The sequence below is a fragment of the Felis catus genome, chromosome B2, assembly GCF_018350175.1.
Source record: "Felis catus isolate Fca126 chromosome B2, F.catus_Fca126_mat1.0, whole genome shotgun sequence".
Classification (NCBI taxonomy): domain Eukaryota; kingdom Metazoa; phylum Chordata; class Mammalia; order Carnivora; family Felidae; genus Felis; species Felis catus.
In genome coordinates, this window is record NC_058372.1 from 18,673,357 (window position 1) to 18,697,418 (window position 24,062).

Sequence of the window (24,062 nt, forward strand, 5' to 3'; positions counted from 1 at the left end):
TGGTTTATCAGGGCAAGACATAACCGTAAAGAGGAGGACTTGTTCTGTCATTTAAGTGTAGGTTCTTATCTGACTCATAGGCTGATTTATTGTATAGCAAGAACTTGGCAAAATCATAAGACGTTATAAAGAATAGGTTTTAAGTATTGCAGTATGGCTTCACTATCTCTATAGTCTTGAGAATATAGTGATTTGATCTTGAGTGTAATTCTTAGTGTGAAACAAAGGCATATGCAAAACACGTGACCCTTACTCGTCCTTGAGTTGCGTCATCATCCTTATCTGGCTCTCATTTTTTCCCACGACACTTATCACCATCAAAAAAACCCCCCACAAAACCTATAAAATATACATATTTGTTTGCCTTTATTCTTCCACTCCCAGAATGCAAGCTCTGGGAGGGGAAGGATATTTGAGCATTTTACTTTACTGACATATTCACATAAAAAGCACTCAATAAATGCTGGTCGAATGAATAGATAGGAAACATCATACCAGCAGAAAGTGCAAAAACGTAATAATCATTTGAACAAAAACATGAGTTAAACTCCATTCTGGGACTACTGAGGAAGTCTGGACACCATTACTTACTGTACGATATTGTAACTTCAGGGGACTGAGCAAAATCGAACAGCATCTGCTAACGAAACATGCTTCTCCTGTCTTTACGCTCTTTGTATCTTTTTGCCTTTGCCCATGCTTCCCCTTCCATGAAAAATTCCTTTCCCCTGTAGTTTTAGATTTGGCTAATTCCCGATACAAAGGGAAGAGGGATCTTGGAGGAAAGGATAGAGGGGGTGGGGAATAGAAAGGAAGAGATGAATAAAGAGTGGGAAAAAAGTCGTTCAATTAATCAAGACAAATCATCTCAGACAGGGAAGAATTTGCAGTAGGTTTCTGAGAAGGGTTGATTTAACAAATGAATTCAGATGTTATGAGTACCTCTGTGTGCCAGGCACACTTTTAGACCCCGAGGGGGCTGCAGTAAACAAAGAGATAATGTCATTGTCCCCATGGAACAATTTTATTTTAGGTTAGTCTGAAAAGATGTTTTTTAGGTTTTGATTTTTTTTTTTAGTAGGGGAGACAGACAATAAACAAGCATAATATTATAGAGCAAGTATAATATATGTTATATATTATATTGTGTATGTAACACAATGTACAACATGATGTAAAATATAGTGGAAAATACACAAATTGTAAAAATATATGAATTATACAACATATATGACTTTTATAAAGACATATGAATTAAGATATATGAATTATATAAAAAATGAATTATATAAATATATGAAATAGAAATAATGAATTCTATAAAATATATAAAATACATGAAATATATATTCATAAAATATATGAATTATATAAAATATATGAAAAAATATGTGAATTATATAAATATATGAAATACAAAAAATATATGAGTTACATAAAATATGTGGATTATATGAAGGTATATGAATTATATAAAATATATGAAGTTATGAAATATACAAAAATGTACGAATTACATAAATTATATGAACTACATAATGATATATAAATTATATAAAATACATGAATTATATAAAGATATGAATTATATAAACTATATGAGTTACATAACATTAATATAAAAAGATAAGATAAGAAAGATAAGATAAGCTAAAATTTGGGGATGCTAAAAGGGAACCTGTGGATTGCCTGTCTTACTTTGTAAAGATTCCTTATTAGCGTTTACCTGTCCTCTCCCAGAATGCGGAGCACAACATAAATCACTCCAGGCATGGCATTTATAACTTACATGTGTGCCTCTGCCCAGAATGAATGTGGGAGGAACGATTTGCATAGATGTCAAAACCATACGTGGACCTTTGAGGGGCCCACCTCCCAGGGGCTTGCGGAAGCACCCAGCCCTGAGGGGACACTCGGGGAGGGGGGGCTGGAGTCTCCCAGCAATCCCAGGGGGCAGGCCCCCTTGCACAGCTGGGCGGGACCCTTATCTCTCCACTGACAGCAGGGATTGAAAATGGTTACGAACCAAATAAATTTGGCTAATACATTTGGTTACAAAGCAAATCAACTTCTCCAGACTTTTGGTTAAAAATGACTTCCCTCTGTTTCTTTCTCCAAGGTCTTGATTCTCTCGGTGTTATTTACTAAGTCGTTTCAGGAGACAAAGAATTGAGTTTTGTACTTGATGGGGGGAGATTGCAGGATCTGGGCACCGATTGTTGACGGCTGTCGCTTCCATTAATAGTAAGAAACAGACCACCCCTTGCGCTCTCATATAGGCGAGTTATTTTGCGAGCATATGGAAGACTGAGCTTAGGGTACCACAGTGCTTTGTGGTAGAGGGGGAAAAAAACCAAAAACAATCACAGTGAATGAGGGAGAACGGCTGTGTTATTGCAGTACACAAGACTTTGATTACATACTGCCAAGATTCATACCAGCCTAGTAGTTGTTGACAGATAAAGTAACAAAAATGAAACTCATTTATTTATTTTTTTCCTTTATTGAGACCTCAAGGAAAAGCAGATTTTCAGTTCTTGTACTTACTACGTTGATGGAACAGAGACTGACAGCAAAAATGTGCCAGTCCAGAAATATAAATTAAACCTCGGTTCATATCAAAATTCCATTTAGTCTTGGAAAAGGAAACGCTGGTTGGATTATTTTTGATCCTAAATCAAATATACCGTGGAGTATCACCGTGTGCCTAGTATATGTTAACCCTTTCCTGTGAACAATACTTTCAAAAGCACTATTGTTTTCAGACTACGATGCCTTATTTCTTGGACAGTGTTGGAGGCAACTTGAATTATCGTCAGAGTAGGTTATATTTTACTGAGTTCAAATTACTAGCAACGGACATGTACATTTCGGTCTGCAGGAAGTATGAAACTAGATTTGGAAAATTGATAACAGGCCCTTTTCTCTCTTACAAAGTCATATTTGATGCTGCAGGTTGATTATCGAGATAAGGACAAAGGTAAGTGGGAAACATAAAGTGAGAGTTTTTGGTTAGTTTGTTGAGAGTGTTGATGTGTTTTGACCAAATTTCTGACTGCATCATTGGTAACTTCCCTTCATGTAACTTGACTTGACAGAACAGAAAAGACCTATAAGCAATACCATCTCTCACTTTCTTTTCTTTTTCTGTCTCTCTTCCTCTTCCTTCCTTCCTTCCTTCCCTCCTTTTCTCCTTCTTTCCTCTCTTCCTTCCTTCCATTCCTTTCTTCCCTCCTTTCCTCCTTCCTTCCTCCCTTCCTTCCTTCCTTCCTTCCTTCCCTTCCTTCATTCCTTCCTTCTTTTCCTCCTTCCTTCCTTCTTTCCTTCCTTCCTTCCTTCCTTCCTTCCTTCCTTCCTTCCTTCATCCTCTCTCTCTCTCTCTCTATTTTCTCTCTCTCTCTCTCTCTCTCTTTTTATTCAACTGTCAACATGGAAATTTTCTACAGTTTCTCATAATGAAGGTACTAGTAAGTTGATGACAGAATTCCGGAAACAACAACACAGTTTACTTTGGGAATGATATACAAGCAGGCAAACACAACGATCGGTGAACTTGAAACATCACTGTAATCCAACAGTGTCCATTTTTTGAGTCTATCCTAAACATAATTTTGCTTCAGTTTTTTATATTATTATTCTAAAGTCTACATTTGATAATTTTCTCATTAATTTTTTAGCAACCGAAAGATAGCATGAACTTGTTTCTTGAATTACCTTTTCTGACCTTTTGCAAGATGATAATTACAAAAAAGGAGGCCTGGAAGGACTTGTACAAAAATTAAGCTTATAAAGTAGCTAAAATGGCCCTTCTGTGCTGGTGTCGATTTCAAAATTAACATTTTGGTTCATGTGCTTCTAATAATCACTGACCCTTACTTCGTGTACTTTCCACAGGAAATGAATACAGCAGAAATTACTTTGACCCACTGATGGATGAGGAAATAAACCCAAGGCAGTGTGGGATGGAGGTCAGCAGAGAGGGTGAGCTAGAATTAAGTATGTAATTTTTGTGTCAGAATATTCTTTTCCATTCATGAAAATGAGGTGACAAAGATCACACATGCAGTTCCGTTTAGATTTTGCAGCTTACAATTTAAATGGTAAGTTGTAACCACTAACAACGTGATGGGCAGCGAAGGTAATTTTTGATCAAGGACAGCCAGCTGGTCAGATAGAAGCAGCAAGAATTTGCTTTCATTTGACACGGGGCCGTAAGCAGTTTGGTGTCATTATAAGGCCTGTGTTATGTATATGAGGCGCATCATTCCTTTACAAATGCCGCCTCTGCTCTTTGAGCTTAAAATGAGCATTCTTGGATGCAGTGCAAAATTCATCTAGCATATGGAGCTTCCGTGCCTAGTGACTACTGAATTCCTTTCATTGGAACGCATGGAACCACCACTTAAGTTTTGAACCACAAGGTGCAGTGATATGACTTCTGATTTCTTCTCCTGTAACCTCGAGTCTGGTCGCAGTTGTAAAATAACAAAGACCGTATTTCACCGTTGGGCGCCAGTCACCGAATCTGCACTTTTTAGTGAAAGAGAGGGGTAAATCCTCCGATAAAAGGGATCAAACACAGTGCAAACATTTTTTGAAAAGACAGTTTTCAGTAACTATGCCTAATTTTAGACGATACAGAATCCACGGATATCATCAAAAGAGACATGTACAAGAGAAGGCAAGGACTTACTCTCAGGATAGTTTTTAGCAGTAGCCCAAAGCAAGGTGAACTGAAAACTGAAAAAAAAAAATCCCAGCCTTTTATTTGCCCAATACACTTGGGGGATGAAAGGTAATCCCAGTGAATTCTGGAGAGGAGTTATTGGTTGGATTCTTCCTGAAGTCTGTTTTAATTCCTCGGAGATCACAATATATAGTTGCATTGGGGGAATTTTTGTAATGGAAGGACGAAAGTTGACTTAATAAGATGTTCGATAAGATATGAATGGCTCTAACCATGGACAAGTAAGTGTAATAGAATCAAATATTGTGGGTCACTCTTCCTTAGTCCGCAGTGATTGTCCAATGCCTGTACTTCCCTCTGGGTCCTACATTTTCAAGCAGGTGGCCATCTTTACATCGTTTGCCGTCTATCTTCACCCTGGTTCAGCTTTGTTCTCATATTCATTTGTTTATCATTTGCTTTTTTCCCCCCGGAGTCAATACAGCTTTTATCGCATCTTGAAAATATCACAGATAAGTCTGAAAAATCACCGGCATCTTGCTGTGTCTGTAGCTGGACGACTTAGATCTTACTCATCAGCCCTGGTGAACTGTTCCTTTCTCAGAAACAGAGATAACATTCCCAAATTTTCTGACATCCTTGTTTTTAACCGTTGTAGCTTACCTAGTCAAAGCAACTGAGTTCAATCCAAGTTCAATGTCGTTTCCTTCAAGAATTCACTCATCTTTCTGGGCTTGAGAGATTGAACAAACAATGTCGGGCCTCATCTAAACCCAGCAGATGTATTTCTCACCCAAGAAATTCCGGATTCCAACAGGAGAACCATTCTCCTGAATAGCAATGTTGATGGGGAAGTGAGCATCCATAGACCTGGTCTTGTAACGGAAGCCCAGTGTAACGCCCTTGACTGTGGTCTGTATGTGACTACGGATGCTGCAAACAGTAGCCAGTTTTTTCTTTTTGAAAAATTTTTAAAAAATATTTATTTTATTTTTGAAAGAGAGAGAGAGAGACAGAGTGTGAGCAGGAAAGGAGCAGAGAGAGAGGGAAACACGGAATCCAAAACAGGCTCCAAGCTCTGAGCTGTCAGCACAGAGCTCTACACGGGGCTCGAACCCACGAACTGTGAGATCATGACCTGAGCTGAAGTCGGACGCCCAACCGACTGAGCCACCCAGGTGCCCTGCCAGTTCTTTTCTGTTTCCCACCATTTGTCAAGTCAGAACCTCTTCCTTTTCTTTCCAAAGAGACTGAGTTCTGTATTGACATGATTTAAGTCCCTTCACAGGATTCCTCCAGGGCCCTTCATGAGAACAGTGCTTCCCTTCAGAGTGATGTCGACATTTTCTGGAAGGTTGTCAGTCTCATTGCTGAGAATCGTCTTGATTCTTGCAGTAGGTGTGGTGAAGCTATTTATAATTTGTTCTCTACTTACTTCCAAAAAAGTTTGAGGCAGCATATAATAGAAATGCAAATGTATATGATGAAAGCAGAGTTCAAATATAGATGAAAGAGGGATTTGGGGGCACCAAAAAAAGGAGAAGTAAATGTATGAGAAATAGAGGACGGTATTATACCTATACTAAGCACTTATCTTACTTTGTGCTTCCTGGAATCTAAATATAAAGGGACATATGTTAGACAACGTTCAATGTTTCGTAGAATTTATGACTCTTTTTCAGTGTCAACAATCTACCAACACCACCGCCATTTTCTCTTTTTAGCAATAAGTCCTGGCAGGATAGTATGTTAATTTTTATGTAACAAAGATTGTAGAAACAATGGACAATTGGTTCTTGGCTCTTGGTAAATACACTTTACTTAATATGGACTTCAGATCTCAGTCCTTCTATATACCATCCACTCCAAAGCTGCACAGCGTTTTATTATTTTACAATTGTGTATATGATTTGATGTAGGTAATATTAGCTTATGTATCAGGGTTCTCCAAAGAAACAGAGCACAGAACCAATAAATAGGCTCTCTTTTTGTTTGTATGTATTATATAATACATATAATATACATGTATATAATACCTATATTTTATGTATATATATGTGTGTGCATACACACACACACACACACACACACACACACACACACGCATACAGAAGGAGAGATAGAGAGAAAGAGTGACAAAAAGAAAGGGAGATTTATTTTTATTTTCCGAAATTGGTTCATGTGACTGTGGGAGCTGGCAAGTCGATCTGCCGATCTGCAGGGCAGTAGGGCAGGCTGGTAGGATGGAGATTCGGGTAAAAGTTGATGTGAAATTCAGGCAAGCATTGATATGCAGTCTTGAGACTGAATTCATCAGGGCAACAGACTGGAATGGAGGCATAGTTTCTATCTTGCAGCGTTGAGGAGAATGACTTCTTTGGGAAACCTGCATTTTCCCTTATGTCTTCAACTGATCAGTTGAGGCCCACCCACATTCTGTAGAGTAATTCGCTTTACTCAAAGTGTACCAACGTAAATGTCAATCACATCTAAGAAATACTGTCACAGCAGTATCAAGACTGACATTTGACCAAACCACTGGGCCCCACAGCTTACCCCCAGTTGACACATCAAGTTAACCATCACATGTTGAATTTATTTAATAATAACTAATTCATAATAATACCTTATAGAGTGTTGAGGCCCACGGATTTGACACACGAAATGTGTTTTCCCTGATCACCAGACTTTAATTATGCTTCTCTTTCGCTCATCACTCTTTTTTTTCCTTTGACATGCATCCTAGTTATTGTTTACATATTTATCACTATACTTATTTCTTTAGCAGCTTTCTTTTCCACTAAACCTTAAAGGTCCTTAGACTCCAGCGTAATGTTTGGCTCATATATAGCACCTAATATTTATTTGCTGACACGGGAATCACAAGATACATGAGATCTTGTTCTTTGTTGCCTCTCAGCATCTCTGCTGTTCCTACCCAGTCTCGAGTGAACACCAGCTCCTATCTGGAATATTTTGGACCGCTTTTGTCCACATCCGTGCCTTCTCTCCTTTAATCTGTTGTCCACACAGCATCTTGCCACTCCCTCATTGATGCTTTCTTATTGTTGCCTATTGCTTTCAAGGTAAAGACCGATATACTGTCCTTCTTCATCTCAGGTTCCCACCACATGCTCACTGTGCTCTGGCCACGTGGGACTTCTTTCTGTTCCTTATATTCATGGAGCTCTTTCTGGACACCAGACACTCACCAGATGCTGGGGCAGCCTCCTTACTGGCCATTGGACTCTCTTCCCGAAGTTTTGGCTTAAATGTCAATTTTCAACTCCCTTGACTAACCAAGGTGATGTTTCCCTGTATACCTTCTTTATCACACTCATACGGAATGATCACGAATCTCTTTATTAGTGAGGTTATCCGTGATATGTATTTCTCCCCATATTCTGAACACAGAGGGCAGAGATATTGCTTACCTTGTTCACTGATGAACTTTTTTAAGTTTATTTTTTTTTTATTTTGAGAGAGACAGAGTCAGCGTGAGGGGAGGGGCAGAGAGAGAGGGAGACAGAGAATCCCAAGCAGGCTCTGCCCTGCCAGCACAGAGCTAGACAAGGGGCTTGAGCTCACGAAACTGTGAGATCGCGACCTGAGCTGAAACCAAGAGTCGGACACTTAACCGACTGAGCCACCCAGGTGCCCCATGCTGATGAATTTTTAAATCTTACCGCAGCAGACGGCATAGAACATGAGTCGACTTGAGGAATATTTGTTGAGTTCATGTATAAATGACTAAACGAACGTGAAGTGCTGAGCATAGTATCCAAAACCTGGCAAGTCTTCTGTAAACATTGGTTATTATGACTTACTGAGTGCTCAAGGGATGTCTTCAGGTGGGTATAGTAGCTCTGACCAACCAATGCAAAATCACCCAAAGTAGTTGTTACTATTTCCACTTTTAAGATGAAGAAACAAGCTTAGAGAGATTTAGTATTTTTCTTAAGATCACAGAGATCTGGCAAGCATGGAGGGGACGCCCATCTTTGGCTCTCTCTGTTCTCTTTCCCCTCGGGAGTTACATTTGTGCTGTTGGCTTTCTCTACCTTTCCCTTTGGGAAAATTTCTGGAGGGGAAAATAAGCAGATTCATCCAAATTGTTGAATTTGAGTTTGAAGGGGACATTCTCTTGTTTTCAGTTTCTGTCTTATGTAACCCGTTTGACTCTCCAGGGTTTTATTGGGGCATCATTGAGGGGGTTTCCCTACCGGGTCTGCCTGGTAAGGAAAGAAACCAGAACCTCTATAGCAATTATTGGTTAGGGGTCTCTTATTCAGGTTTCTCTCATACAACACCCCAAAAGTGGTCTAGAATTCATTACTTCATAGTGAAAACACAAACACTAATTCAGAATCACAGAATCTAAACTATTGAAAAAGTATGCACTTCATACACTTGCTAAATGGTTAACAAACAAGTAAAGGGGGGGGGTGGCTGCCCTTTACTGGGTACCTACTCTATGCCAGGAATGAAGCGAGGTGCTCTATGTGTGTTATCTTCTTAACCCTCACAACCATTTCATCTTTGGGGCAAGGAGATTCGAGTTCAGGGACTCTAAGAATCTGCCTCAGGTTACAGAGCGAGTAAGTGGCAGAGTTGGCGTCTGGACGTAGGTTTGCCTCTCTCTAAAGATGTTATCTCTGTATTGATCCCATTTACCTTTTGGCTATCCATTTGTTTTAACATCCAAATGCATGTTCATTTATTCTTGTCTGTGACCCCCATCGGTGTGTCAGGACCACCAAGTCCTTATATTGAAGCTTTTATTACATCTGTAGGTATTTTCCCATCTATGCCTTTGCTATTGCTCATTGTTAACTTCCAAATAAGATTCTTTTATGAGCCATATATCAGCTTTGTAAGTTTTGTAACTGTTCCACTAAGAGTTATAAAGATCCAGGCAATGCTGGAATGCAAGTTCATGCTTCCCTGATGCAAAATTTGCAAAATGGCTTCCAGAAATGGCCCCTCTCCATTTTCCCAAAGTGTTGGGGTGGTAGGAGGTTTGTGCTGTCCCTTGTCAGGAAAAGAACGCTTGCAGGTCAACTGCTACTTGGGAAAGCCATCTGCAGGATTCAATGAGCAGAAGCTACTAACTTTAAAGACCTTTTTAGGTTGCCCTTTCAACCATTCTATCTGGCTCCAGCAACCTAAGCCTATGAGTATAGGCTACACTGGATTTTTTCCCCAACACTAATGTTCAAAAGATCATAGGTGGATAGAAAGGGGAGACCTGGAATTTTCAGGAGCTTCTAACTGGCTCAGTGAAGACCCCTCAAGGCTCTTCTAGACCACTTGGTGGTAGAGTTTCAGGTGTGAGTTGCAGAATTTAATGACCATCTTCAGCATTGGCTCACCCATGGAGTGCAAAGAGAGAGATAAGTAGTAGGAATACTTGGGCTGGATTAAAACTACTACTGTAAAAGTGCAACCACAGTTTAGCTGGTTCACTTGCCTTCTATGGGAAGGGGAACATATTTGATGTATGTATGTATATTCGAATTCTAAGACTGGGGTGGTCATCCACATTGGCATCGTTTATCTTTCCAGCAGCAAATCTACCTGGATGATTCTTTAAACCCTCTTCCAGTGTCGTGTTTTTATGATTATGTGTTTTTTCTTTGATTCTTTGGTTGTTTGTGTTTTTTGTACTGACATAACCTTGTTACTTTAGGTTCACAAAAGAACTAAGTAGCATTTGTATTTGCTATTATATTGCATTAGCATATATATGGGAATCTAAGACCATCTAACACCACCCAAGTTTGTTGTTTCCTATATATATTCAGTAAAAAATAAGATATACAGCGAGTATTAGTAGAAAATATTCATTTTGCTTAAATATTCTTTTCTATGATTTGACAAACCATAATGGCTTGTTCTGAAATGACTCTTGTGTAATATATATCATATTCCATTGAATATTAGATCACTTTTAATGGAGAAGAAGTATCCTATTATGAATAGCCTGTGATATACATTTAAAAGTCCTTGTTCCAGTTATCATTGATTTACTAAAGGTTTTTTTTTTTTATTTCAGAACAAAGCAGCATATTGGATAGAATTTGTGTCTATGACCTATAAATAACTAAATAGCCATAATGGTTGATAATTTCTTTTTGTAATTAAATTAACTGATGAGAAAGTTACCATAAATATGTTCTTTTAGCACCCCTGCAAGTTGATACTAGAATTCTCAATGATCGATTAATGAAGCTGTTTGAGGAGAGAGGACAAAGAGAAGCCCAAGGTAAGAGACTAATTATTTTCAACCTTTTGTATTAACATTAGTTGCAAATTCATTAAGACGGTTTCTTGCAAAAGCTAATCTGTATTTTCTAAATATAACCATTGATTGGTGACCTATGTGTGCTTCTGATGGCTGCAAATCCCTAAATATAGCTAAAGTTGGGGGGGAAAGCTAAACATGGCCCAATTTTCTATAAGTACATAGGATTTATAACCCTAAATGGCAAAAATGATTTACTTACTATTGCGGGATCTTACAATGGCATATGGCATATTTGGATTCTCTAATATGAAGCCATTCTTTTTAAAGAGTGTGTTTTAGCTTTTAAATAAGTGCTTTGGGTGATAGAAGACAAGTAGTATATTGTCTTCAATCTTAGCATGGGAGTTCATATTTATGAATGTTAGGCTCTTTAAGTAAGTAATTCTCATGTGTATTAATCTAGGAATTTAAAGGTAATCCCTTAAAAACTAAAATCTAAATTCTTAGGTTAACACATACAAATTCATGCCAGAACCACACTGGAGTTTTTACCAAAGCATTAAGTGTCAGTTGTATACACATGAATTCAAATTCATGGGGAAAATTCTATTTTTTTTTTCTTTAGTGTTTGCTTAGTTCTCCTCAAATTATCATTTTGTCTTTCTTATTTAAATAATTCTTTAAAATTCATGCGAGGAGGCAGGACTCATGGTTAAGCCCTCTATATTTTATGATATTTTTTCTATTGACTTTATGTTTAATCTTCACATTTACTGTGTGACCTTGGGCCAATTTCTTTTTTTTTTTTAATTTTTTTCAACGTTTATTTATTTTTGGGACAGAGAGAGACAGAGCATGAACGGGGGAGGGGCAGAGAGAGAGGGAGACACAGAATTGGAAACAGGCTCCAGGCTCTGAGCCATCAGCCCAGAGCCCCACGCGGGGCTCGAACTAACGGACCGCGAGATCGTGACCTGGCTGCAGTCGGACGCTTAACCGACTGCGCCACCCAGGCGCCCCTTGGGCCAATTTCTTAACGTTTCTTTGCCACTTCTGTGAAACGGACATATCATACTTGCCACAACGGGGTAGCTACGGGGATTAAATTATCAATTATTATGTGGGCAGACATCATAAGCACATACAGGGAATAATGAAGATAACTGATGATAACTGATAATTGATGAAATGATGGTGAAGATAATTGATGATAATGAAAATATTAACACCAGCTAAACATTTACTGAGTTCTTACTACGTGCCTGGCACTGCCTTAAGACCATTCTATTCTAAATAGTGTAAATATTAATTTATTTAAATGTCATAACAATCCTAAAGTTTAGGCCCCGTTTTTACATCCCCATTTACAGAATAGCATCCCCTAAAAATTTTATTCCTGCCTAGATACATCGCCCCTTTGCTTTTTAATGATCAGATTGTGTAACTTTTTATTTCATTTTGTCTTTATAATCCAAACAAACTCATTTTTCAAGCCAGCTTGATCCCTCGTTTTGAGAAATCCTAACTTGAATAATCAATTAGTCAGGACTCCCCCGGAAAGCAGAATGCAGTAGAACCAATAGAAAGAGAGAGTTATGGGGGCTGGCAAGTCTGAAATCCTTAGGACACACTGGTAGGGTGGGGATTCAGGTAAGAGTTGATATGAAATTCAGGCAGGAGTTGAAGGCTTGAGTCATAATCTCACAGGACAGTTGGCTAGAGATTCAAGTAAGATAGAGTTACAGTCATGAGATGGAAATCCACAGAGCAGACCAGCAGGCCAAGAACTCGGGCCATATTTCCTAGTTTGCAGTCTTGAGACCCAATTCCTTCCTTTTTGGAACACCCCAATCTTTTAGTCTTAGGGCTTTCAGATGACTGGGTGAGGCCCACCCACATCATGAAGGGTGATCTATGTTGCTCAAAGTCTACTGACTTAAATGTTAATCACATCTAAAAATCACATTGGATGGCAACATCTAGACCCGAATGTGAACAAAGAACTGGACGCCACAGCCCAGCCAAGCGGACACATAAAATTAAACATCATAAATGGTTATGTTTGAGTAAGTGAGACTTCTATATTTTTAGTCTAATATCTGAGTCAGCAAATAGATATTGAATACCTTTTTGTGTGTGTGTGTGCTAAACATTGAGCAATGCACTTTTCTATCTATCATGCCCCTTCGATTCTGACACGTCTTTGCAACTTGGATCCTGGAAGCCACCCAGGTACACGTTTACAGGTAGCACCTAACAGCCTTTCGAAATCATTTGTGAGCTTACAAAAGGCTTATGGAACTTGCAGAGTGAATAGTCAGGCTCCTTATCAGCTATATTATACACAAGGATATAATTGAGCTCTAGAAGGTTTAAAGACTTGTGCAAGGCAAGACAGTGTATCCGTGAACAAAGAAGAAAGGCCAACAGGACTCTGGACACTGTAGTCCAATGCTCTCTCTCTTCAGTTCCCCGCCTCAGGTCCTGCTGGAAACCAAGCTCTCTTCCTTTGGTTAAAAGTGCCTAGATTTTTGTTAAAATTCTAACTTTGGAAGGCGTGGAAAATCCCATATTTTATCTTCCAGCGTTTTTGTTTCCGAGCCTGGAAGAGAGACGTTTGTTTTATATGTACAGTGTCCATCCAGCTAGATGAAGAAATGCACTTTGTAGATGCTACCGTTTTCAGATGATCGAGAGAGAAATACCGTACATGCAGCGTTTATAGACATGCAGGCATTTCTATGCAAATAAACAGGGCAACCCAAATAAAGTCCCTCTGTGTTTGCATAGCTTGGGAACTGTTCTCAGCGTTCCCCACTTGAAAAATGAACCCAGGGCGCCTGGGTGGCTCGGTTGGTTAAGTGTCTGACTTTGGCTCAGGTTCGTGAGTTCAAGCCCCACATAGGGCTCTGTGCTGACAGCTCAGAGCCTGGAGCCTGCTTCGGATTCTGTGTCTCCCTCTCTCTCTCTGCCCCTCCCCCCACTCATGCTCCGTCTCTGTCTCTCTCTCAAAAATAAAGAAACGTTAAAAGAAAAGAAAAGAAAAATGAACCCAAGTGCACTGGCCTCTTCTGAACCTCTTCATCTCCTGAGTTGGTTTTAGCAAAACAACAAGAACTGCTAGATGTTGTGGTAAACAACATGTAATATTAAGGCACAGAAACACAGGGTATCTACACTTCAGGATCTATTTGGTAAGTGGGAAAAAAGGCTGGAATGCAGAACCTATAATTTACCCACTTTGTGAGCATCACAGGAAGAGGAACAAAAGTTGTTGGCGTTGTGGTTGTGTTGTAATCTTAAAACTTGCTCCAGGCTTTAGCGATTTCCTGGTACATTAGACAGAAAATAATTTGCTTAAACTGTAGATTACGGAAAACCAAGCTTTATCCCCTATAAGAAAAAAAAAGTGGTTAGATTACTGTGTGTTCAGCCAACGTTAAATTGACATAGAGAAAGTCAAGTTTCGTGTGATCCTTTTGGGGTGAATAGATGGGAGCCGCCAGGAGGAGATTTTGGATTCTGAAGAGACAGTGAATTCCAGAAAGAGACCGGAATCCCACAAAGAGGGCAGCGAGGCATCTGAAGGATATGTTCCGAAAAATACAATTCTGCTTGGAAGTTCTTCTTTGGAACAGGTCAGCATTCAAATATACATTGATAAATGTTAAAATAATCGCTCTCCTTTTTTTAAAATATTTATTTATTTTGGGGAAAGCACAAGTAGGGGAGGGGCAGAGACGGGGGACAGAGAATCTGAAGTGGGTTCCGTGCTGGTAGGCTGACAGCAGAGGACCCCATGTGGGGCTCGAACTCACGAGCCCCGAGATCATGACCTGGGCCAAAGTCCCACACTCAGTTGACTAAGCCACCCAGGTGCCCCAAGATAATCTTTTTCTAAGATAACAGTTGAAATGTCGGTCCTGCCCATTGTCTCTTGATTTTCCCAACCCATGCCTGTCTAGAACGCATGATTCATGACTCACCCAAATCTTTTCCCTCATTTTTCGTACACGTTGTATCACGCAGAACTCATGCTGTTTCTCAATATCAATTCCAGCCCTCACACAATTTATTTTTACTTCATCCAGTTTTACTTCATGCTAAGCTTGCTCACAGGTAGCATATTATGAACGGTCTGTAATGAAATCTGAAAACAGCATCAACATACTTGGATACAATTAAGAAAGTACTTGGATCTGTTTTGCATGACACGTGAATAATCCGGTATTTGTGAAGTCACCGTTTAAAAGGGAACTTGGACATTTTAACTGTTGTGACTCATGCCCCACAAGGCCGTCTCTAGCGCATGGATTGTGTTGACTTTGGAAACACTTTCCTGTTTTCTGTATGTGTTTCTGTTGACCCATGATGTAACATTATGTGCTCAGATCCACCAAAGAGAGAAGCGTTACACATGGGTAGTTCTAGAGGGGTGTGTGTGTGTGTGTGTGTGTGTGTGTGTGTGTGTGTTGTTGTTGTTTGTGAAAGGTAAGCTGATTCAGGCCAAAAAGGAAAAAAATATCACCAGGGACAAGTTATATCGCCAGAAGGAGATGACTCATACATAAAATATCCAACACAAAGGAGGTACTCCTTAAATGGCAGGAAAGAAAGAATGGCGTTCTTCCCAGGGGAAAATCTAGTTATCTGCAACTGATTAAGAACAGGTACATCATATACAATAAATGATAGGAAATGTCCAGGAAGAGAGTTTAAAAATGAAATTATTTTATTTTTCATTCAATACTTATTGGAAAAACAAGGTATTGTTGCGCCCCTGAATTTCTTCTGTGATCAAGTTTGTTAAAGCTATGCACCTAATTGATTGGTTTTGTTTCTGGCTGGGTCATTCTCAGACCTAAGTCATTTCATGCCTTTCCCACAAGCTTTCTAATGTCTAGGAGATAGAAAACGTCTTCATAAAAATTCGTAGGGTTAGTTTATTCAATTAAGTCACCAGGCTTTCGGGAGGTTTTAAGACACGATTTATGTGTAATATGCCATAATAAGGAAAATTATTTTAAGTTTTTGTCTTGATTTTATAAATAAAACATTGGATTTGGGGTAGTGGAGGAATAATATGCTAGTTTGAACCAAGCATCTTCCAGGGGCACATTCTAAAAAGCTTACCAGTGTGTAAGGTGCTTGGGTGGCTCAGTTGGTTAAGCATCTGACTTCTTGATTTTGGCTCAGGTTATGATCTCAGGTTCCTGGGATCGAGCCCTGTGTCAGACTCTCCAATGACAGTGTAGAGACTGCTTATGACTTTTCCTCCCTCTCTCTCTGTCCTTTCCCTACTAGGGTGCTCTCTTTCTGTCTCTCAAAATAAATAAACATTAAAAAAAGCTTATCAGGGTGTATTAGCTACCCTTACTTTTTTAAATCCTTTTTTTTTTTTTAAGTTTATTGGCTTATTTTGAGAGAGGGGAGAGAGGCTGAGAGAGAGGGAGACTCTCAAGCAGCCTCTTCCCTCTCAGCACGCAGCCTGACACTGGGCCGGAAATCACAAAAGTGTGAGATCAGGACCTGAGCTGAAATCAAGAGTGGGATGCTCAACCCACTGAGCCACCCCCTTTTCTAAATTCTTTACAACTGACTGGCATTTGGCAACGGGACTGAATCAAATCTAGTATTCTGCATGAGTGAAAGTCACGTCTGAACCCTCATTCCCCAAATACGAGCAAAAATGTAGAAGTGTAAAATCCATAATGAAATCTCCATTAATAAAAGACAGATTTCGTAAGACACTTTAACAGATTAACCAGTATATTTTCTGTAGGCTGGACTGTATTTACCTCTGTGGTTAATATGGAAAAAGTTTTGGAGATGAAATGGATTTTTATTTTTATTTATTAAAAAAATTTTTTTAGATGTTTATTCATTTTTGAAAGACAGAGAGAAATAGAGCACAGGCAGGGGTGGGCCAGAGAGTGGGGGAGGGGGGGACAGACTCTGAAGCAGGCTCCAGGCTCTGAGCTGTCAGCACAGAGCTCAATGTGGGGCTCGAACTCATGAACCATGAGATCATGACCTGAGCCAAAGTCGGCCTCTCAACTGACTGAGCCACCCAGGCGCCCCTGAAATGGATTTTTATAAATCGCTAAGGACATTTACATGAGCTCAACTTCTACATGATTACTTGAACCAATACAGTCGCTTATGTATCACTCCTTAAATATTATATTAAATATAAATTAAGATATCATGAATAAAATTATAAAGATAAACAGAACAAGAGCACAAACATCATATCATGGTGAGAAAAAAAAAGCAGTGGTGACTTTCCACATGTTAATTCAAGGGATTGATTAAATCTACATAAGAAAAATTTACTGTCCAATTTATGGCACTCACATGTTTCCTTCTTTAGCCTCCATTGTAGGTATTTAGTTTTCTTCCTCATTAGTTACCTGGCATACGTTTTTGAACATCCCAGGAAACAAAAAGTTTCAGATGGGGGCATTCTTGTCAAAGCTGACTGGCATTGAAGGAGAAACAGGTTACCATGTAGAATGAGTAAACACATTCCACTGATGTCATCTTTGCTCTGAAAAATCTTTATCTAATGCGGTCACAATCAATTGTTGATTTACTTACTGTCAGTTCACATTCCATCAGCACCTCCAAGTGAAAAGAGATTTGCAAAATGAAAACATGTTATTAGTTGTTACTTTTTTTTCATGGAGATTTATTTCATATATTACCTTTTTTTTTTTGCCGTGATTGATAGTATTTTAGTTTTAGTTCCTACTAAAAGATAAAATTGTTTCCATCTTTTCTTTCCTCCTTTCCAATAGTAGGATCTATTAGGCAAGTGGGGTCACTGGAGAAATTTATGTCATTAAAAAATGTGTGTATACGTAGTGGAACAGCACGCTGAGAGTGACAAAGACAACTAATTCTGCAATCAGGCAAAATTGGACGATCCGAGCATCTATCTCAGGTGTTGGACATGGTCTAAGGATAGCGTTTTAGATATCTAGAGACTGAGTAGGCTGGTCATTCTTCAAAAAAAACCCCATTAACATAATTTCTTAGAAATGAAAATTTAGCATCTCTAAACTCCCAGAAAGTTTGAGGTTCTGTTATGGTATACAGATCTAAAGTGCAAAATTCTTTATTTCAGATGCATTTATTTTGGTATTCAAGTAAGTCATAGGGTATGGTTTATGTGCTCCTGTGAAAATCCAGGAGCCTACTAGGACATGTTCCAGAACAGGAAGCCACTCCACTTCTGTATGGAATTGAGTCAAGGAAGGAGAAAGTTCCGTGATTTGGAGGACAGGTTTAAATGTGCTGATACAACTATATGTACATAGGAAAAGACAAAGTAGGAGAGCTGAATAATCTTTGGTAGGTTGTCACGTTCTATGAAACTTCTAGATCCTTTTCTACATTCGCATATTTAAAATTGTAGTAAAGTGGTTCCTGACATCTCTAGCCATTCATTCCCCTTTGTCTTTTATTAATATATAGTCCACCACCAATAATAATCAGGCTTCCTCAGAGTTCAAGGCAAGTTCCAAGTGGCTGTATTTATTTATTTATTTTGTCAACGTTTATTTATTTTTGGGACAGAGAGAGACAGAGCATGAACGGGGGAGGGGCAGAGAGAGAGAGGGAGACACAGAATCGGAAACAGGCTCCAGGCTCTGAGCCATCAGCCCAGAGCCCGACGCGGGGCTCGAACTCACGGACCGCGAGATCGTGACCTGGCTGAAGTCGGACACTTAACCGATTACGTCACCCAGGCGCCCCTCCAAGTGGCTGTATTAGCATTTTGACCAGATATCCTTTTACCTGTAGTAAAACAGATCAACATTTCTGAAACAAAGTTATTGATGCAAATCAATCACAAAACATGATTTTTTAATGTCTATTTTTAAAACAAAATAGGATCAGTTTGACACATTATTTAATAATTCTATTCTTTTCTTTGCCCAACTCTCCCCATTCTCATATAAAGTTCCTTGTCTCACCAAATTTCCTTCAGAAACTCAGCCTTCAATTATATATCAGCAAATGAAAATGTGTGCTGAATGAGACAGAAATGAGAATAGTACATTATGTTCAAAGGAAAGGAACCCCATACATGATATTTAACACTCAAAATAGTACTTCAACAAATATGTCAAGATACTCTTTATTCCATGATCTCCTGTACAGAAAGGGTCATTTTTTTCTAATCTTCAAAACCAAGTACAGAGCCTGGCAGAAAACATAAAGTATACCCTTGTTAAATTTTTTAAAATGTTTTATTTATTTGTGTGTGTGTGTGTGTGTGTGAGAGAGAGAGAGAGAGCTGTCAGCTTAGAGCCTGATGCAGGACTTGAACTCACAAACCATGAGATCATGACCTGAGCCAAAGTCAGAAGGCAACCAAGTGAGCCACCCAGGGGCCCCAGTGTACTCTTATTTTTAAATGAATGAATGAGGGGCGCCTGGGTGGCGCAGTCGGTTAAGCGTCCGACTTCAGCCAGGTCACGATCTCGCGGTTCGTGAGTTCGAGCCCCGCGTGGGGCTCTGGGCTGATGGCTCAGAGCCTGAAGCCTGTTTCCGATTCTGTGTCTCCCTCTCTCTCTGCCCCTCCCCCGTTCATGCTCTGTCTCTCTCTGTCCCAAAAATAAATAAACGTTGAAAAAAAAATAAATGAATGAATGAATAAATGAGTGAGTCCTGTCGATAACTAATAGGGCAAAATTATCATGGATATCATTAGCATAGAGATGTTCTCTGATATTAATTTTTCTAATACAGTCTAATGTCATTATGTGGAGTGTTAGGATTCGGTACTTTCGTGCATATCATCTCAATTATATTGAAAAATATTTGTGTCGTAGGATAAAGAAAAATCGTTTTTATGTCTTATGGGCTTATTGAGGTATAATTGAAAAATGAAATTGTACTATATTTAAAGTGTGTACTGTAATGATTTGGTATACTTTTTGGTTGTTTTCATGAGAGTGCTTAAGATCTACTGTCTTAGCAAACTTCAAATGTACAATATACTATTAACGATAGTCACGATGATGTACATTAGACCTTTAGAACTTACTCAACGTACAACTGGAAATTTGTGCCTTTGAGCAACATTTCCCCACTTCTCATATTCCCCACCTCTGGCAATTACCATTCTATTCTGTTTCTATGAATTTGACATTTTTTTTTTATTTTTGTTTTTTTAGATTCCACATATAAGGGATACCATACACTATTTGTCCTTTTCTGTCTGGCATATTTCACTTATCATAAAAATCTGAACAAATTAGGTATAAAGAAATGTGTATCAACATAATAAAAACCATCTGTGACAAGCCCACAGTTATCATCACACTCCATGGTGAAAAGCTGAAAGCTTATCCTGTAAGATTAGAAACAAGACACAAATGCCACTTCTATGCAACATAGTACTGGAAGTCCTAGCCAGAGCAATTACATAAGAAAAAGAAATAAAAGGCATCCAAATCAGAAAAAAAGTTCTTAAATAATACAATAGTGAACATTCATTGCATACCTACTGATTCTATTCTAAACACTGCATAATTTAACCTTGTAACTGCCTTAAGAACAAATTATCATTGTCATTTTATAGAAGACCAACGTGAGGCACAGAGAGGCTAACATGTTTCTCAAGTTAAAGTTTTGCAGCTAAGTTGCTGAGTCAGGATTCAAACTTCAACAATTTTAACCATTACATTATGCTTTTAGTGGCAGTTCACAGTATTCAAAGAATATGGCTCTTTAACATAAAATGTTCTGTCATTTATCTGGTATTTTTGGAGGAAGGGACATTCTAGACCAATTAACTGCTTTTCATATCCTTTATATTATTCTGTAGGGAGTATACACCGATATATTTTGTGAAGTGAGTGATAACACTTTCATCTTGTACTTGGTAAAACCAAGAAAAACAAAGTTGAGACGTGTTTAGAACAGCTTAAAGGCTCAGTGACATTCTTTGCGGTGAAACTGGTAAAATAATGTCCAATAAAGAATGAATTACAAAATAATCATTCCATTATTTTTGAAAATACAGAGCATTAAAAATGGCTCACATCTTTACCCTGCCTACCATTGAATTCATACCTTATACACTTTCTTTCACCTTAAAAAAGGACTTTCATTCCCCAAATATATACTGCACTAAAAATAAAATTCTTCACTGTGTAGCCAGTTACATTCTACTGCCATTATCTTTAGGGAACCCAGTCTCTCCCTTTTCTTTACATTTTACCTTGTATTCTCTGAGTAAGTGCCATATCCCTATCATGTTCTCCTCACCTTGAAGTTAGGAGCTTTATCCTTTTGTGTGTCTTTCTATCCAACACCCATCCTGGAGTTCAGTCTTTACTCATTAGATATTTGTTGAATGGGCATTTGATACATAGCATCTTGGATAAAGGAATTATTGCAGACACGTCTGAACCATTCACCTCCTAACTTATATCTTTATAAGGTCGTGAATCCAGTTAGAATTTTTATATGTTAAGACTAAACAAAGTCATTACAGCCTGTTGCTACTGTTCTTTGTATTCTTCAATTCTAGCTGCCGTAACAAAATACCACAGCCTGGGTGGCTTAAACAACAGGTGTTTTGTTTTCCCACTGTTCTGGAGGCTGCAAGTCTGAGATCAGGGTGCCAGAATGGTTGGTTTCTGGAGAGATTCCTCTCTCTTGATTGTAGGTGGCTGCCTTCCCCTGTATCCTCACATGGTGGGGAAAGAGTGAGAGAGAGGGCGAGAGAGCAAATCTTTGGCTCTATTTATGAGGGCAGTTACCCCAGCACGAAGGTTCTACCCTCACCACCTCATCTAAATCTAATTATCTCCCAAAGGCACCATCTCAACTAGAGTCACATTGGGATTAAGGTTTAAATAGATGGATTTTGCTGGAACACAATTCAGTCCATAGAACTCTTCCTTAAAAAATAGGAGATTTTCATGAAAACTTTTCTGCATAGATCTTAGCTCATGAAAAATTCATTTACCCTGAGTACTGAAGAATGGACTTGTTTCAGCTGAAGTGCTTCTAGTGGCTGAGTGCTTTGTTTATTTTAGAATAGAGCTATGCATGGGAGAGAGGCCTCAGGCTGAGAAAGAAGGCTGCTGGGAGACAGGTGGATTGCCCAGGCTCCAAGAAGTTGTACTCCTTCTTGCCCATCAGAGACCCAAAGTGCTTCTAAATATTACTGGAAGAAGATTTTTGACATGCGCTTTTAGGAGGGACAAAGTAAAATAAAATTGCCTACCTTCTCACGAATATTTATAACCGTTTCTTCAATCTTTTGAAGTCTGATTTGTACCGTAATGACTCTGTGCCATCTATCCATTTTGAAAGGGTGAAATCTTTTCAAACAGGTGCTGAATATGTACCTTTTTTTTTTTTTTGCTATTCCAATTGCTCACTTTGAGTGTTTAATGGGTTAGAATATAGACAGTGAAACATGGTTTGAGAAGAAGCAGAAAACGCATTTATATTCCTGTGATTGAAAATTTCCAGCAAAACCAATGATTTGACTCTTAGGTTTTTTTTTTTAAGTTTTATTTTTTTAATTTACATCCAAATTAGCATATAGTGCAACAATGATTTCAGGAGTAGATTCCTTAATGCCCCTTACCCATTTAGCCCATATCCCCTCCCACAACCCCTCCAGTAACCCTCAGTTTGTTCTCCATATTTCAGAGTCTCTTACATTTTGTTCCCCCTTCCTGTTTTTATATTATTTTTGCTTCCCTTCCCTCATGTGCATCCATTCTGTGTCTTAAAGTCCTCATATAAGTGAAGTCATATGATATTTGTCTTTCTCTGACTGGACCACGTTCTTACACCATACACAAAAATAAACTCAAAATGGATGAAACACCTAAATGTAAGACAGGAATCCATCAAAATCCTCGAGAAGAAAGCAAGCAAAGACTCTTAGTTTCTTTAAATGAAAAATTGGATTACCTAATTTCCAAAGAAAACTGAAGTGAGTGTGTGTGTGCATACGTGTGTGAGTGTGCATGTGCATGTGTGTGTGTGTGCGTGAGAGAGAGAGAGAGAGAGAGAAGAATTGATTAAGGATCATTAAAATGAAAAAAAGGGGGTATAGAAGAAATAACCTTAAATTTTTTAAATTTAAATTCAGATTAGTTAATATACGGTGTAGTCTTGGCTTCAGGAGTAGAACCCAGTGATTCATCTCTTACATATGACATCCAGTGCTCATCCCAACAAGTGCCCTCCTTATTGCCCATCACCCATTTAACCCATCCCCCCACTTACCTTCCCCCGCCCCCCAGCAACCTCCAGTTTGTTCTCTGTACTTAAGAGTCTCTTATGGTTTGTCTCCCTCTCTGTTTTTAATCTTAATGAGAACTTTTGATGCTGAGTCTTTTGTACCAAATCGGTTGAAATGTGAGTTCTCTGTAGAATTTGCACACATCCAAGAAAAACTCCCAATATGTGAAACCCTCTAAACCTGGGGTAGGTATATTTGCAAAGACTTCCCAACCGGAACTGTGAGACTACAGGAAGCCCATTTCCAATATGTCTGCATAACAGCAATTAATATTAACAAGAATTATATCTGAATATGGAGAGAAATAGCCTTCTTAACTTTTACCTCCTTTTTTCCCCCTAATAAGTTATTGCTGACCACAATGCTCATTAGTGGCACAATAAAAAGGACCTAGTGGTAAATAATAACAATTCTTTGTAGTTATACAGTGCCTTTGATCAGAACAGCTCAAAGCCTTCGTGACTCATTAATTTTTGAAATACCTCCGTGAAGTATGAGGGTGTCAAGGATTACTACCTTCGTTTCATAAACAGAGAAAACCGACTTTTGCTAGAAACTGTCCCAAGGTCATTCAATGATTTGGTGACAGTAGCAGGGATATAATCTATAAGCCAGAGATAATTAGAGCAAAGACCAACAGTGCTCAACAGAAACCAGCAGCTTCTGAGAGATTGCGGAGAAACTTTACGTAACGCTTGGAAATAATACTGCTTTTAGAAACATATTTTTTTATTTAGCTTTTATTTGAATCACGTCTTCTGTTAATAATGGAGAGCTCTCCACAGTTTCACATTTAGATCAGTTAGTTTGGGGATATTTCCTTGGGGCTTTTCTGTATTTTT

At 38.7% G+C, this 24,062-nt stretch overlaps 1 protein-coding gene and 1 pseudogene across 1 annotated transcript in view; one reads left to right on the forward strand and one right to left on the reverse strand.

The window, feature by feature from the left end:
* Window positions 1-24,062, forward strand: part of LOC101096891 — a 339,394-nt gene that overhangs the window by 116,971 nt on the left and 198,361 nt on the right. Inside the window, exons 8-10 of the mRNA XM_045058641.1 lie at window positions 3,895-3,981; window positions 10,872-10,952; window positions 14,427-14,572. Coding sequence (XP_044914576.1) covers window positions 3,895-3,981; window positions 10,872-10,952; window positions 14,427-14,572 — 314 coding nt within the window. The remainder of the gene's footprint in view (window positions 1-3,894; window positions 3,982-10,871; window positions 10,953-14,426; window positions 14,573-24,062) is intronic.
* LOC102901130 lies at window positions 5,263-8,395 on the reverse strand (annotated as a pseudogene).